The sequence below is a fragment of the Bombina bombina genome, chromosome 8 (assembly GCF_027579735.1).
Source record: "Bombina bombina isolate aBomBom1 chromosome 8, aBomBom1.pri, whole genome shotgun sequence".
In the NCBI taxonomy this organism is placed as follows: Eukaryota; Metazoa; Chordata; class Amphibia; order Anura; family Bombinatoridae; genus Bombina; species Bombina bombina.
In genome coordinates this window covers 137,679,535-137,696,956 of record NC_069506.1, presented here as the reverse complement: position 1 = coordinate 137,696,956, position 17,422 = coordinate 137,679,535, and the positions used below count along the sequence as shown (strand labels likewise).

General features: G+C 38.7%; 1 protein-coding gene across 1 annotated transcript in view; it reads left to right on the top strand.

Annotated features, from left to right (window-relative positions):
• LOC128638886 (vomeronasal type-2 receptor 26-like) overlaps positions 1 to 17,422 on the top strand; it is a 159,596-nt gene that overhangs the window by 108,352 nt on the left and 33,822 nt on the right. Inside the window, exon 7 of the mRNA XM_053691014.1 lies at positions 3,695 to 3,818. Coding sequence (XP_053546989.1) covers positions 3,695 to 3,818 — 124 coding nt within the window. The remainder of the gene's footprint in view (positions 1 to 3,694; positions 3,819 to 17,422) is intronic.

Sequence of the window (17,422 nt, the reverse complement as noted above, 5' to 3'; positions counted from 1 at the left end):
CCGGTCTCTAGCCTTTGATAACTAAGGCGAATCAGCCTCGCCACAAATACGCTGCGGAATTCCAGCGTACTTGAGGTTGACGGCTTGATAACTAGGCCCCATAGGCTCTTGTCTGCAACTCTGTTCTACCAAACTCCTTTTTTATTCTAAACTGATCTAAACCCTAAGGCAGGAATTTAACAAACACTGGGCAGTCTATTGACTGCTGCTTCTTAACCATCGGCTGCGGGTTTGCTTATGTGAGCCTGCACCAAAGCTGCATAGAGCTACATCTCGCAGCTTTATACGTTTCTCCATTACTCTCTAACAGCTCATAAAGAAAAAGGATAGAATTGTGTTAACCTAGTGTATTAGAAGGAAGCTTAACCCAGTTTTCAGAAAATAAATAATTCAGTAGCTCATATTGAAGTAAAGTAATTATACACTTCTTTTCTAAACCATATTCCCCATTTCAATATATTACAGTTTGCCATGCAATTAACCAATTCATATCATCTGTGGTTAACATTTTTGTAATGTCAACAATTTAATTGCAATCATACATTAACATTCTAATTATCCCATCTATCTATCTATCTATCTATCTATCTATCTATCTATCATCTATCTATATATCTATCTATCTGTCTGTCTGTCTGTCTGTCTGTCTGTCAGTCAGTCAGTCTGTCTGTTTATTTGTCTGTCTCTCTGTCTTTAGTTCCATCAATCTGTCTGTCTATCTATCTATGTATCTAACTATCTGTCTGTCTGTGTTGGTCTTTATTTCCATCTATTTATCTATCTATCTATCTATCTATCTATCTATCTATCTATCTGTCTGTCTATTTGTCTGTCTCTCTGTCTTTATTTCCATCAATCTGTCGGTCTATGTATCTAACTATCTGTCTGTCTGTGTTGGTCTTTATTTCCATCTATCTTTTTATCTATCTATCTATCTATCTATCTATCTATCTATCATCTATTATATTTTTATATGAGAAGAAATGTGATATGATAATGTAAAATTTAGAGCAAGTACCAGCTGTATGTGGGAAATTGTAATATGGTTGAGTAGCAGAGATGCAAAGAATTATTGGTTGCAGCTCCGGTGCACGGGGGTAATAAGTCAAATTTATCATAAAGAAAAAGAGAATATTAGAAAATACTCTTAATCCAGCACACTCATCTACCGATTTTTGCAACAACCCTCAGGTTACCTATGCATTCAATCAAAGGATAAAGACAAAGGCAGTATGCACAAACAAAACTTATTTATTACTACTGAATATTACTACTAAATAGCATTATCAGTGTGCACAAACAAATTGTGATTACCTAACAGGTAAATGAACAATTAACAGGAACAAACTGCGGTTCTGTCAGGAAAAATAAAGTCCAATGGTTGGTGGCTGTAAATCTTCGCATGCAAGTAACACAAGTAAGTTTACGATGTCAAAGAGCAAAAAGCAAAAGCAAAAGCTAGATGATTAGTTGCCAAGCTATATGTCGACATAAGCAATACTGAAATTGTTAGATGCAGGATAGCCAGTCCGTTATATAACAGAAAACAGAAGTACAGTCCGTTCTGGTGGGGCAGTACTTCCCTGTACCTTCACAGTGGGTAAATAACAGCTCACCTTAATCTTGCAGTCATCCAATTATAGGAGCCATTAATCCGCTTACCTCCGCTGCGGGCGTTTATAAGACACAAACCCTGCTTTGTCGGGGCAAAATTTGCGGTGCTGCTTCAGGCAAGTACATTCCACAGGTGAGCTGACCACTGCCTTTGCTGTATCCTCCTAGAAACCATGTCTAGGGAACACCAATTCTTCTTGGGGGTAAACCGCTCTCCACCAAACAATTCACCACGCTCACGGAGCTCCTGTGGGCGTGGACAAACAAGCGACACGTGTTTCACCCAAACCTCAAATACTATTGGGCTTCATCAGGCATGTGATTATTGCGTGACATCACTAAACTTTATATCCGGTTGCCAGGTGAAATAGTTAACCCATTAGGTGCTACATATTATTATCTAATACTATAACAGTAACTAAATAGTGCATACATAGGCCGGCATCAGGATTGTTCAAAAAACAACAAACACACAGTAATTGTCTTACTATAAAAAATCATTTTTATTTACTTCTAAAGGAATCAAATAGTCATGAACGTATTTAGTTCAAACTGTCTAGTTGGTGATAGGTGAGTCTAGTCCACTATTAAACATGCTATACATTTTAATTCCTGATTTTGGCATTAAATAGTACCTTAGTATGCGAAGAGTGTACGGTGGTGTAATTAGGGGAATATAAGTGGATAGAGGGTACATATACAAAAGGCCACCATCGAAAGCTACAAAAAGGGAGAGCTGAATTATGCTCCCTTTTTGTAGCTTTCGATGGTGGCCTTTTGTACCGTACACTCTTTGCATACTAAGGTACTATTTAATGCCAAAATCAGGAATTAAAATGTATAGCATGTTTAATAGTGGACTAGACTCACCTATCACCAACTAGACAGTTTGAACTAAATACGTTCATGACTATTTGATTCCTTTAGAAGTAAATAAAAAGGATTTTTTATAGTAAGACAATTACTGTGTGTTTGTTGTTTTTTTAACAATCCTGATGCCGGCCTATGTATGCACTATTTAGTTACTGTTATAGTATTAGATAATAATATGTAGCACCTAATGGGTTAATGAAGCCCAATAGGATTTGAGGTTTGGGTGAAACACGTGTCGCTTGTTTGTCCACGCCCACAGGAGCTCCGTGAGCATGGTGAATTGTTTGGTGGAGAGCGGTTTACCCCCAAGAAGAATTGGCGTTCCCTAGACATGGTTTCTAGGAGGATACAGCAAAGGCAGTGGTCAGCTCACCTGTGGAATGTACTTGCCTGAAGCAGCACTGCGAATTTTGCCCTGACAAAGCAGGGTTTGTGTCTTATAAACGCCCGCAGCGGAGGTAAGCGGATGAATGGCTCCTATAATTGGATGACTGCAAGATTAAGGTGAGCTGTTATTTACCCACTGTGAAGGTACGGGGAAGTACCGTCCCACCAGAACGGACTGTGCTTCTGTTTTCTGTTATATAACGGACTGGCTATCCTGCATCTAACAATTTCAGTATTGCTTATGTCGACATATAGCTTGGCAACTAATCATCTAGCTTTTGCTTTTGCTTTTTGCTCTTTGACATCGTAAACTTACTTGTGTTACTTGCATGCGAAGATTTACAGCCACCAACCATTGGACTTTATTTTTCCTGACAGAACCGCAGTTTGTTCCTGTTAATTGTTCATTTACCTGTTAGGTAATCACAATTTGTTTGTGCACACTGATAATGCTATTTAGTAGTAATATTCAGAAGTAATAAATAAGTTTTGTTTGTGCATACTGCCTTTGTCTTTATCCTTTGATTGAATGCATAGGTAACCTGAGGGTTGTTGCAAAAATCGGTAGATGAGTGTTTGCTGGATTAAGGGTATTTTCTAATATTCTCTTTTTCTTTTTTATGATAATGTAAAATATTTATCTAATATCTCTTCTTCCTGTACTAGATTTGTTTAGTTGTTATGTTTTGTATTTTATCACAAATCCTTGTCATTGTATACCCCGTATCTTTGTACCCAGTGCTACGGAATCTTGTGCCGCTATACAAATAAACGATAATAATAATACTTACAATTATTTTTTCTGTGTTGTCTTCATCAGACCCCTCGCTCTGTTTGCAGTGAGAGCTGCCCTCCAGGATACAGGAAAGCACTTCAGCAATCAAAGCCCATTTGTTGTTATGACTGTGTGCCCTGTTCAGATGGGGAAATATCCAACAGAACTGGTGTGGTTTTTTTCAAGTCCACTATTCACACTATGACCTTCTGTTTGTGTTAAGTGATAAACCTGTCCAGATTTTACAGTTTGTGCTTGATGGTTATCAAGTAGCATTAGATAAATTGTGATATACAATACTGACTTTTCTCCATTATGTAATAGGTAAAGTTAATATTGAAAGTATATTAAAGTCAACTATTTCTGCAAAGCATATACGGCTAGATTACAAGTTATAGCATTATGGCTGCTCGCTAATTTAGTGTACGTTATTTTCATTGCTCACCTTTCATAGCGCTGCTATTACAAGTTCTGAAAAAGCAGGCTTGCGCTCCATGCTTCACCCAAATACAAGCGCTGCTTTGACGTGCTCGTGCACAATTTCCCCATAGACATCTATGGGGAGAGCCAGCAAAAGAAAAGCCTAACAACTGCAATCGCGGAAACAAAAGCTCCGTAACGCAGCCCCATTGATGTCTATGGGGAAAGAAAAAGTTACTTTTAAACCTAACACCCTAATAGAAAAACCACGTCTAAACACCCCTAATCTGCTGCCCCCGACATCACCGCAACCTACATAATGTTATTAACCTATAATCTGCCGCCCTTAACATCGCCACTGCTTAAATAAAAATATTAACACCTAATCTGCCGCTCCCGATATCGCCATAACCTACATACAATTATTAACCCCTAATCTGCTGCCCCCAATGTCGCCGCCACCTAAATACACTTATTAACCACTAATATGCCACCCTTAACATCGCCGCCACCTACATTACAGTTATTAACAAGCCGGACAAATAGCTCAGCATGCTAAGGAACTGTGGCTGAGCTCTGTAACAATCCAAGGGTTGCAGGTTTGATCCCCGGCAAGGTCCACTTAGCCTTTCATCTTTCTGAGGTCGATAAAATGAGCAGCGCCTTGAGACCCTTACGGATGATTAGCCATACTTTACAGGTACCCAATACATACATTAATCCTTAATCTACCACCCCCCCATGTCGCTGCCACTATACTAACGTTATTAACCCCTAAACCTCTTGCCTCCAACATCACTAAATAAATATCCTAACTGTAACCCTATCTTAAATAAAATTTACAATTATTACCTAAATAATTCCTATTTAAAACTAAATATTTACCTATAAAATAAAACCTAAGCTAGCTACAAAATAACTAATAGTTACATTGTAGCTATCTTAGGTTTTATTTTTATTTCACAGGTAAGTTTGTATTTGTTTTAACTAGGTAGACTAGTTAGTAAATATGCTTTATGAGTCATAACGCAAAACTCGTAATCTAGCTGATAGAGAATTATTAAAATACTATAAACATTATTTGCATGAAATAAAGTTTACATTAAAGTTCTTTATTATGGTTTTGAAACTAAAAGGAAGGGCTTTACTAGACGTGGATTCTCTTCATTATGAATGCACATTCGTTAACCAAACACAGATATTTGTCTTGTTTTTTTTTTGTTTTTTTTTTTTAAATTCCATCATTTATTGATCAAAAGCACATAAAGAAAAAGTCACAAACAACGGTGCACTCACCGTAAAGGTTTACATATTACAATCTGTGCATTCATGTAAAGAAATAAATCTTAATATAGGATGGAGGCTTATATATCTGTAATTAACACATAACCTAACAAATTAAATAACAAAAACAAAATTAAACCTTACTGATCATTATCATTATCTTTGTGTTGGGAGTAGCTAGTATTTCTTCATACTAAATTTATTAAAATTCGGGTTGAATAGCTCAACATGAAATAATCTCTAGAGTTTCACCTAAATCCAGGGATATGTTACTAGTGAACCTATGTAGGATATGTTCCACATAAGTCTTACTTTGCCGAGGGGAGCCTCCGACTCCATGTCAAAAAATCAATCAGAGGGGAGTTATATGAGGATCAATGTGAGTTAGTGTTCAGTCGGGGGTAATGAGTCGTCCCATAGGAATTTCATATTCTGGAAAAATTCTAGTCTCATTCTTTTTAAGTATCCAAATTCCTCTAGGTCTAGGAGTTCGTTCATTTTTATTAGCCACATCTGTCCTGTCAAGGGTACGGGCATTTTCCAGTGTAAAGCAATTAGAGCTTTAGCTCCATTAATGCCAATTTGTAGTAGTTGTCTTCTAAGTCTACATGATATTTGGGGGAGTCTATTCAGGAGGGTAATATGGGGTGTCAGTCGGAGGTCTTTGATTAGGCCTTTCCTAAAATGAGTTTCTATGAATTGCCATAATTGTGTTAATAACTCGCAGTCCCACCACATGTGTAGATAATTGCCTCTCTTTTTGCAACCTCTCCAACAGTGATCGTTGGAGGATGGGTAAATAGAGCGTAATCTCGCTGGAGTCAGATACCAGCGTGTGAGTACTTTGAAATTTAATTCAAGGAGTTTCGGAGAGGTTGAGGACTTTTTCGTGTTTTGGAATATGTTCGCCCACTCCTCCTCGCTTAGAGTGGTTCCGAGTTCTTTATGCCAGTTGTTGGTGTAAGCAGGTAGTTCTGTCTTCATATGATTCTGTAATATACTACGTATTTTGGATAGTGAGTGTGGTGACGGTGTATTGGCCGAGCAGATGTTCTCAAAAGGGGTCAGTTGCCTTAGATAGTCTTTTTGAAATAGTGTTGTGTTGATAAAATGTGTGAGTTGATTATATTTTAGCCATGGATAGTATGCCCCTTGTGCTACTTCCCTCATTTCTTCCCTACGTATGAGTTTCCCCTCCCGAACAAACTCCTTTAAAGGAGTGGTATATCCCCATTCCGTTTCTCTTTGAAAGTTTCTGTCTAGCCCACCCGTCAATTCTGCATTTAATGGGATGGGAAAAAGGGGCGATCTAGGTCCAGAGATGTCCCTTCTTTTGTGTTTGATTTTTTCCCAAGAGTCAAAGAAGTGTTGGTGTATTGGAAGTGTTGTGCATTGCAAGGGTCTTAAGGGTTTAGGGACCCAGCATAGAGCTCCTACAGATGGGACTTTCAGTATTTGAGAGTCAATGGAAATCCAGGCTTTGTGTCCTGATGTGTTATGCCAGTCATAGACTCTCTGGAGTACTATCGCGTCTAAGTATAGCTGTATATTCGGCAGGCCTAAGCCTCCCGTTGAAGTGGGCCTGTATAGTGTAGCTTTATTTATTCGTGGTTTACGGTTACCCCATATGAATCTATTTATATGGTTCTGAAGTCTCAGAGGGAACCAACCTGGTAAGGCTATAGGTAGGGCTTGTAGCGTATATAAGATTCTTGGGAGGGTTGTCATTTTTATACTTTGTATTTTGCCCCACCAGGAGAGAGGCTTTGTTGCCCAAGTATTTAGGTCTTTCTGAGTTGATAGCATGAGGGCTTCAAAGTTCTTTTTAAAAAGGGTGGTAGAGTTTGGGGACAGGAAAATACCCAGGTATTTTATAGCGTCTGTTTTGAGTGAAAGTGGACAGATCTCTGCTAATCTGGAAAACTCCTCTCTCCTAAGGGATATGTTTAGTAGTTCTGATTTAGTCGTGTTTACAGTAAAATTGGAGAATCTCCCAAATTGGTTGAGTTCAAGCATAATTTCTTTCAAGGATTGGGCTGGGTCTGTAACTGTAAAGAGGACATCGTCTGCGTAAAGTGCAATTTTAAAGCTATGTGGGCCAATTTCTATACCTTTAATGGTGTGGTTGTTACGTATGTGGGCGGCCATAACCTCCATGGTGAGTATGAACAGAAGAGGGGATAGGGGGCATCCCTGCCGTGTGCCGTTATTAATTGTAAAAGGGTGGGATAATATACCATTAGCCTTGACTTTTGCTGTGGGGTGAGCATAAAGACTGAATATTCTGTTGCGCATTAGGGGCCCCAGTCCTATCTCGATAAGTGTGTCTTTGAGGAACTGCCAGTCTAGCCTGTCGAAGGCCTTCTCGGCATATGTTGCTAAGAAGACCGTCGGTATCTTGTAGTGTTTAGAGTAGGACATGAGGGTCAGGGCTCTTATGGTATTATCTCTGGCCTCCCTATGGGGTACGAACCCAACCTGGTCTGTATGGATAATATCTTCTAGTAACCTATTCAGTCTTTTAGCTAAGATCTTGCCTAGTATTTTGAGGTCCGCATTTAAAAGTGAGATAGGTCTGTAGCTTTTAGTGTCTGATGGTGTTTTCCCTTGTTTTAGGATAACTGAAATATGGGCTTGTTGCATTTCCTTAGGGAGCGCTTTCCCATCGTCTATAGTTTTAAATAGGTTTAGGAGGTGCGGGGCCAGGGAGGTTCTAAATGTTTTATAAAAATGTTGGTAAACCCATCTGGGCCTGGGCTCTTCCCAGAGGGTAGCTTAGCAATCACTGAGAGGATTTCCTGTAGTGAGATAGGTGCTTCGAAATTTTCTTTTAATGTCGTCTGTATTTTCGGGAGGTTGGCTTCTTTTATATATGTCTGGAGCTCAGTCAGCCTTTTTGGGGATTGATCTGATGGTAGATTATATAACTCTGAGTAATAGATTTTGAATTGTTCTGCTATATCTCTGCTTTCAATGAGATGTTGGCCCGTTGGTGTCACTAATTCGTGGATGTGGGATTTAGTGGTTTGTTGGTTAAGTAATCTGGCCAATCTAGGTCCTGCTCTATTACTTTCGAAGAAATATATTTTTTTCAGTGCTAGAGCCTTTCTCTGTGCCTCTTTAGAAAGAATAATGTTTAAATCTTGTCTAATTTTAGTTATCTGTGACAGAAGTGTTTTATTTGATGGGTTATTCTTGTGTTGTGCCTCTAGTGTGTATAACTGTGTCGTTAAGTTAGTCACTGAGGAGCGATATTGCTTTTTTATTTTGGCTGTTTGCTTTATACATTCCCCTCTGATGTACGCCTTGTGTGCCTCCCAGATAGTACCTGGAAGTGAGTCGTTGGTGCAGTTAAATTGGAAATATTCAGTCAATGCATTTTGTAATATTTTTTGTGTTGGGGGATAATGAAGGAGTGAGTCCTCTAGTCTCCAAGTGTAAGGGATTGTTGGGATCTCGGGCCAGTCTAACTCTAGGTGTACTGCTGAATGGTCAGACCATGCTGTAGGTCGAATGTCTGAGTCTCTTAGGAGGGATAAGTGATGTCTATCAATAAATAAGTAATCAATTCAGGTGTATGTTGCCCATGGATGTGAATAAAAGGTATAGTTGTGTTGTGTTGGGTGCTGTATGCGCCAGGTATCGATAAGGCCCAATTCTTTTATACATGATAGGGTTGTATTCGGTGCTCTAGATTTCGCTTGTCCGTGTTTTGTAGACGAGTCCATGATTGGATCTAGTACTGTATTAAGGTCTCCTCCCATCACTACCAGACCTTTCTTGTGTTCTAAAACCAGGGAGAGAACTTTTTGGAAAAATTTTCGTCTACGACTAAGTGAGGCATAGATATTAACTAGAGTGATTGGTTTGTTAAACAGGAGACCTGTGAGAATAAGGATCCGTCCCTCTGTGTCTGTGATTTTGTTATGTAGCTGGAAATGGAGGAGTTTGTGAAGTAGTATGGTAACACCTTGCTTCTTGGCGTGGTATGCGTTATGGTAGTTTGTAGGGAAGTCCTTTGAGGCTAGAGAAGGCTCTGCGCCTGTGATAAAGTGGGTCTCTTGTAAGAAGATAATAGAGTGAGAGTAGGTAGCAAAGTGTTTAAGAGCAATAGACCGCTTATTTGGCGAATTAAGGCCCTTCACATTTTGTGAAATGATCTGAATTCGTGGGACTGTCATGGTCATGGGGGGTGGTAAGTGTCGGTCAGTTTCGTCTCACCTGAGAGTTAGGAAGACATGGAGTTCGGAGGCATCCCCCGGGATATTAACATTTTGATAGAGCTACAAAAAGGTATCACTGTTTCAAGTAATAAAAGACAACCTGGAGTCTGAAATAAAAAACCAACAGTGTTAGATATGAAAATACAATCAATCAGTAAAAAAGACAAACAAAAACAAACAAACAAAAGGAAAACTGTACTAGCATTCCTAGAATTACTCATCCTAAGATTATAGATAGTGCTAAACTAGGTCTGTAATTCTAACTTAACTGTGAGTGGGTGGGGGAGAGTAGGCTGATGTTTGTGCCTGTCCACTCTATTTTGGGTACAAATTATTCATTTTTTAAACATGTCAAACAATGATATAAGACTCATTCGACTGGGTTCGCTGGTAGAAAGCTGGATATTCTCTATATAATGCCCTTTTAGCAGGGCAAAGCTATCAAAAAGAGAAAAGGAGTTAAGAGTTACTGTCATTTTTGTCATGTTATGTCCGAAGATCTGGCAGGAGAGTCTGACGCCATTGTATTTTTCCTCTTTGTGGGTCTAGTTGACCAGCTTCTTCTTTGTGGTTTAGGTGACAAAGATCTCTCTTGGTCTCTTTTTCTTGAGGTTTCTGTCAGCTTGGGTAGAGATGGTTGTGCAATATTCAGCTGTCTGCAGAACTGTTCCAGATCATCTGGGTTTCGGTATACAAATGTTTTGTCATCTTTCAGGACTTTAATGGCAAAAGGGAAGCCCCATCTGTATGCTATTCCAAGATCTTGTAAGTGTAAAGTTAAATATCTGGCTTCCTTACGTTTGGCTAGGGTGATCGGGCTAAGGTCAGGGTAGATCTGTATGACATCTTCACCAAAATAAAGTGGTGATTTCTTCCTAGATGCTTGTAAAAGGTTTTCTTTATCCTTAAACTTGTGACAGCACAGAATTACATCTCGTGGTGGCATACTGTCTGGGGGTTTTGGCCGTAGGGCTCTGTGGGCTCTGTCCAGGGCTATAGGTTCTTTTTCAGGATCCAATAAAAATTTGAACAAGTTTTGTAAGTAGGAGGGTAGTTGTTGTGGAAGAATTTTTTCTGGTATGCCTCGAATCCGAAGGTTCTGCCTTCTACCTCTGTTATCTAGGTCTTCCATTTGGATCTGTAAGCGTTCAATGGCCTCAGATTGAAATTGAAAAGCTTGTGCAGTGTTATCTGAGGCTTTATTCCTCTCCTCTAGTTGGTCTTCTAATTCCAACACCCTGTCTCCCAGCTCCCTAATATCTCTCTTAACTTCTGCCAGGCCATCTTTTATAGCTTTACTCACTTGTTGCATTATGTTAGAGAGGTCCGCCTTAGTGGATAGAGCTTTTAGATCTGATCGTGTTATGGGTGTCTTATCCTCTATAGATGTAGGAGCTTGTGAGGAGTGTTCTGTAGTATCGGAGAGAGGTAGATCAGGCTCTGTAGTCAGAGAGGTATCATGGTTCTTAAAGTAAGCGTTCAATTTGCCTCCCGTGCTTGTATGTCCCTTTAAAAGCTTGTCTCCTTTGGTTTTACTCTTTGAGGTCATCTTGAGTCTAGGATCTATGTAGTTTGATGTAAATGGTCGTATTCTGCTCCACAGTATGTATTTAGGGAGTGGTAGGCCGCGCGGTTTCCACGCTGTTTAATCCTGTAGTGCGCACTTTTAATTATTCTAAGGCCTTTACTGATCAGGTAGTTATGTATGTCGGCCTGAAGTATGAGTGATCACAAGTAGGAGCAAGGTATAGGGCCGTTATATAGGGCCTGTTCAATCTTTATGGCCCGGTAATAAGTGTATGGCGCAGTCTTTTGTTATTTGTATGACGTTTTACCTTAGGTCCGTAGTTTATCTGGTTTGCAGGGTCTTGAAGCGATGATCCACACAGGAGGTTTATCAGCAAGCTGTGTCTCGGGCTCGTTAGCTAGCGCCTCTATGTAATGACTCACTGCGGCGTGTGTGCTGGTAGCGTGGCTCACACTGTGTTGCGTCGTCGTTCTGTTATAGGCCGCAATCAGACTTTGTCTAATTCCGTTTTTTTTGGTCATACGGATCTCTTTTCTTTAGCGTCTGACGTTCAAACAGCTTTCTTAAGTGATATATAGTAGGGCATATACCAGTTCTGAGTGATTATATGTTATTTATTGCCCATTAGAGCGGTCGTTTGTCTGAGCTCTAACTTGATGCGACCATCAGGATTGCTGGCCGGCTCCACCCCCCATATTTGTCTTGTTTTAATGAGATGAATATCCGAACAAATGCAGGACAAAATTTAAAACCTAACATTTTTCTTTCATGATTCAGATAATTTTTTCCCCCAATTTACTGTTATTACATACACTTAGGAGCCAACCCATTTCTGGAGCTCTATAGGGCAGCAGTTTTGCAAAAATCGTATTCATTTGCGAAACCACTAAATGGCAGCACTACTTCCTGTCATGTAGTGCTTCAGATGCCTACCTAGGAATCTCTATAACAGAGAATATCATGAGAATGAAGATAATTAGATAATAGAAGTAAATGGGTGACCTCTTCAAAATGGTGTGCTGTCTGAATCACAAAAGAAAATGTTGGGGTATCCTATCCCTTTAAAGAAAACAAAGAAATAATGCTGAATATGTTTCCTTTAGATAGTTAAAAATACTGACCCAAGAGCACAGAAGAGCTGCAGTAACCTGCTCCTCTTCTTCCCAGAGCCCCAGCCACGTTAATTGGAGGCTTATAAATGGTTTGTATTAATTTTGTTTAAAACCAGTTGAATACCAAACAGCACGGGCACCAAATATTTGAAATACAAAGTATTTGGAATATTTGGAACAAAAGATTTGGTAAACCAAACATTTTGCCCGTACACATTTCTAACCTTTTAATATCTGGTCCATAAAACAGAAGCTCAGTGGATAAGGAAACCTCCGTATTTGTAGAGAACGACAAACCCTTCAAGCATAACAACAACAAATCTATGTTTCTTCTACAAGATATGACGAGTCCACGGATTTCATCCTTACTTGTGGGATTTATCCTCCTGCTAACAGGAAGTGGCAAAGAGCACCACAGCAGAGCTGTATATATAGCTCCTCCCTTCCCTCCACCCCCAGTCATTCTCTTTGCCTGTGTTAATAATAGGAAGAGGTAAAGTGAGGTGTTAGTTTAGATTCTTCAATCAAGAAGTTTTTTTATTTTAAAATGGTGCCAGTGAGTACTATTTTTCTCAGGGGGAAATCGTCAGTCTATTGCTTCCCAAGAGGAGTGGAGACATAATATTTTCTGCCCTGATGTTGATGATCTTAGCAAACATTATCTAAGATCCATGATGGTTCCCACAGCTCAGCTGAAGGTAGTGTAAGAAAATCTTCAGTGTGGAGAACGGTGTCTTGCTACAAGCAACTTTGAGGTATGTTCAGTCTTTTGTTTTCTGGGGAGACTTGATGAATCAGAACAGGCTGACATATTTTATTATATGGGGAAGGGTAAGCAGTAAGCACTATGGCCTCTAGTTATCAAGCCGTCAACCGCAAATACGCTGGAATTCCGCAGCGTATTTGTAGCAACGCTGATTCACTGTAGTTATCAAGCCCTACAGCGCGGCAAAATTAGAATATAGTGACGTAACCTACGATCCGCCGGACTCAGTCCAACACAGATCGATGGTTACGTCACTACAGATGTTCCGAACGCAAGTTCGGCACAATCTGACTACTTTTGGAAGTTATCAAAGAACAACCAGGTACGCTCGCCACTATTCCGGCCCAGCGTACCTGGTTTTAAATCCGCCGCACTGGAGGCAGCGGATCCCATAGGAATTAATGGGAGTCTGACAGCAGCGAGCGCTCATGTTCGCTGCTCCCTGATATCCCATTGATTTCTATGGGAGATGTCTGCACCTAACACCCTAACATGTACCCCGAGTCTAAACACCACTAATCTGCCGCCCCCTACACCACCGCCACCTAAATAAAGTTATTACCCCCTAAACCGCCGCTCCTGTACCCCGCCGCAACTATAAAAATATATTACCCCCTAAACCGCCGCTCCCGGACCCCGCCACCACCTATATTAAATTTATTAACCCCTAAACCTAAGTCTAACACTAACACCCCCCTAACTTAAATATTATTTACATAAATCTAAATACATATTACAATTATTAATTAAATTATTCCTATTTAAAACTAAATACTTACCTGTAAAATAAACCCTAAAATAGCTACAATATAAATAACAATTACATTGTAGCTATTTTAGGATTTATTTTTATTTTACAGGCAACTTTGTATTTATTTTAACTAGGTACAATAGCTATTAAATAGTTATTAACTATTTAATAGCTACCTACATAAAATAATTACAAAATTATCTGTAAAATAAAACCTAACCTAAGTTACAAATACACCTAACACTACACTAGCAATAAATTAATTAAATAAATTAACTACAATGATCTAAAATAAAATACAATTAAATAAACTAAACTATATTACAAAAACAAACAAACACTAAGTTACAAAAAATAAAAAAAATATTACAAGAAGTTTAATCTAATTAATAAAATAAAAAAGCCCCCCAAAATAATAACCCGACGAATGACTGGTCCTTTAAATGACGTCATCCAAGATGGCGTCCCTTGAATTCTGATTGGCTGATAGGATTCTATCAGCCAATCGGAATTAAGGTAGGAAAAATCCGATTGGCTGATGTAATCAGCCAATCGGATTGAAGTTCAATCCGATTGGCTGATTGGATCAGCCAATAGAATTGACGTTGCATTCTAATTTATTTAATTAATTTATTGCTAGTGTAGTGTTAGGTGTATTTGTAACTTAGGTTAGGTTTTATTTTACAGGTAATTTTGTAATAATTTTATGTAGGTAGCTATTAAATAGTTAATAACTATTTAATAGCTATTGTACCTAGTTAAAATAAATACAAAGTTGCCTGTAAAATAAAAATAAATCCTAAAATAGCTGCAATGTAATTATTATTTATATTGTAGATATTTTAGGGTTTATTTTACAGGTAAGTATTTAGTTTTAAATAGGAATAATTTAGTTAATAATTGTAATATGTATTTAGATTTATGTAAATAATATTTAAGTTAGGGGGGTGTTAGTGTTTGGTCCATGAGCTGCGCTATTGGGGGTAAAACAGTATAGTGTGGGTGCTTAGTGACAGGCTAGCAAGAAAGCTGCGAAGAAGCCAATGAGCAGCGAGATTGATGACTGTTAGTGAACAACAGTCCGCTGCTCATCGCTCCGTACTTGGTGCGTGGCTTCTTGACAGCTTTCTTGATAACTTTGGCGAACGTATTCAGGTCTGCGATAGCGATGTTAGGCGAGCTTAGGCAAGCGTATTGGGCCGGTGAATGCAGCAAAATACGGAGCTTCATAACCAGAGGCCTATATGTGAAGAAAATGGTGTAACTGGAATCCCTTTACTTTATTTTCTTTTATTTGCCAAAGTATGTACATATGATTTTATGGTTTATGTTGGGCTGGACGCTGGGAGTTGCGGTTTAGCTTGGGCTGTGAATCCTTTTTCTGGTCTGAGTGAGAGGAAACTGGAGCTTCCTTGTTCTTACATCTTATGTTAGATTTATGTTCAGTTATCCTCTCCCTTACCTCTCTACAGGTCTCGCCAATATAAATTTGGCCACAAGGGCATTTGATAAGATAAACACAGTATGTTGACCTGCAGGTTAAATATTTGTTAATATTACATTTTTTCCCATTGATGGGATGGTAAAAGTACTCACCCTTTATCATAGAGCTACAGTTGCTGCAACTCAGACATGGGTAGTAACCATATCTTTTGGGGCCAATAGTTCTTTGACTCTCTTGTTTGTGGCTACTAATGTCTGAATGCACCAACATATCTCTAATACGCCTATTCCTCCTATATGCTACCATTGGGTTCTCCTTAAATTCAATAACTTCTGGGTTGCAATCCCTCAAAATATGCCAGTTTTTTTCTCAAAATACCCATTATTTTATTACTAAGTCTGTTAAATTGTGTAACAAAAATCATACAATTTGATTCCTGTTTTTTTTGTTTTCTTTACCATGCCAGTATCATTAATAATAGCATCCAATTGGTTCAAAATTAATGTAGGTGGATAGTTCCTTTCTATGAATTTATTGGCCATCTGTCCTAACCTGTATTTACATTGATCTTTATCTGATACAATCCGTTTAACTCTAGTAAATTGACTTCTAGGAATTGCTTTAAATATACTTTCAGGATGATAGCTGCCATATTTTAGCAAATTGTTCCTATCAGTACTCTTGGTATAAAGATCTGTATTTAGAAATCCTCCTTTATTATATACAAATGTATCCAGGTATTCAATACCTATTTCATTCATATTTAAAGTAAACTTAAGTCCTGTAACTGAGTTATTTAGATCTTGTACAAAAGACAAGAGGCTACCAACGCCAAACACATCATCGATGTATCTCTACCAGTAGGCACCATAGCGTTGGAACAAAGGATGAGGATATACATAGTATTCCTCAAAGCTATTCATGAAAATGTTGGCGTATGTGGGGGCGACGTTGGAGCCCATTGCCGTCCCCTGTCTTTGTAAATAATATGTATCTCCAAATAAAAAATAATTATGATACAGTATAATAGAAAGTAGCTCAATTAGAAAATCAATTTCCACCATGGTATAAACCAGGGAAATGTTTTGGATATATAAATTGGAATCAATGAGGCCAAAAGGAATGAACAAGGATTTTGATTGGAGTCTTTTTTTCTAGAAGAAAATTGTAAGATTGACATGCTAAAATAACAGAGTTGTGTGAAATGTATTGTATAGGAGTTGTGCATATTACCTATTTTTAATTATATGTACATGGGTTTTAAATAATGTTTTTTATGAATATTCATTCACCTCCTGTGTTAATTTTGTAATACATTGAATTTTTGTATCCACAAGATGGCACTGTTGTGCAATTAGTTTAACACAGGAAGATGAATAACAGGTGAGGGTATATAAAGGCATTTACCTGTGTATGTCCAATTATACATGACTAAGAGCCTGCTGAGGCTTGAAATGTTGTATGTTTATTGCTGAGGACCCTATGTAAAATAAAGGTTCTATTAAAGAATTTTGGTGGCTGGAATACATTTGTTCTTGGATTATTTGGGACCTGGCAAGTCCTTTATTCCTTGCCCCATTGGAGAAGAAAAAGAGAGACTGAGGTGTGCTGTTTTCCTATCTCCCTGGTAAATTTTATTCCTAGTCGCCATGTTGTTGTTACTTTCGGCCCATGTGGGCCTTGGTTAGGAGTAGTGTAACGCCCACAGTGGGCGGGGCCTATTTTTCGCTCGCTCAGACGCGCAGTGACTCCGGATCGCATACTAGCAGAGACTGGGGCTCTGGTGGTCCTAAGTTACTCGACTTACCGAAGGGCTTGTTCAAGTTACATCACTACAGCAAGGGCAGTCCGGGGACATGTAGGCGCCATAGCAGAGCTGTGGCGTGGTGCAGGGGCCAGATTCAGATATAAATACAATTCTGTTATTAAGTATATATACAGTTTTTTTTCATATATAGGCAAGTGGATGCAATACTAAGAAAATATTTTAGGAACTTTTAAATAATATTTTCGGTTCAAAACACGTTATTGCAGATTGCAGTAAAATAGTTGCACTTTTAAAATTTAAAGGCGCAGTACATAATTTCAGAGTTCAATTTTTTTCAGCAAAATACGACTATTATTATTAATATTGTAGTCTGTTTAACATGTCTGATACTGAGGAGGAAATTCCTTGCTCTATGTGCTTAGATGCCACTGTGGAAACCCCTCTGGTTTTTTGTCCCTCGTGTACTGAGAGGGCTTT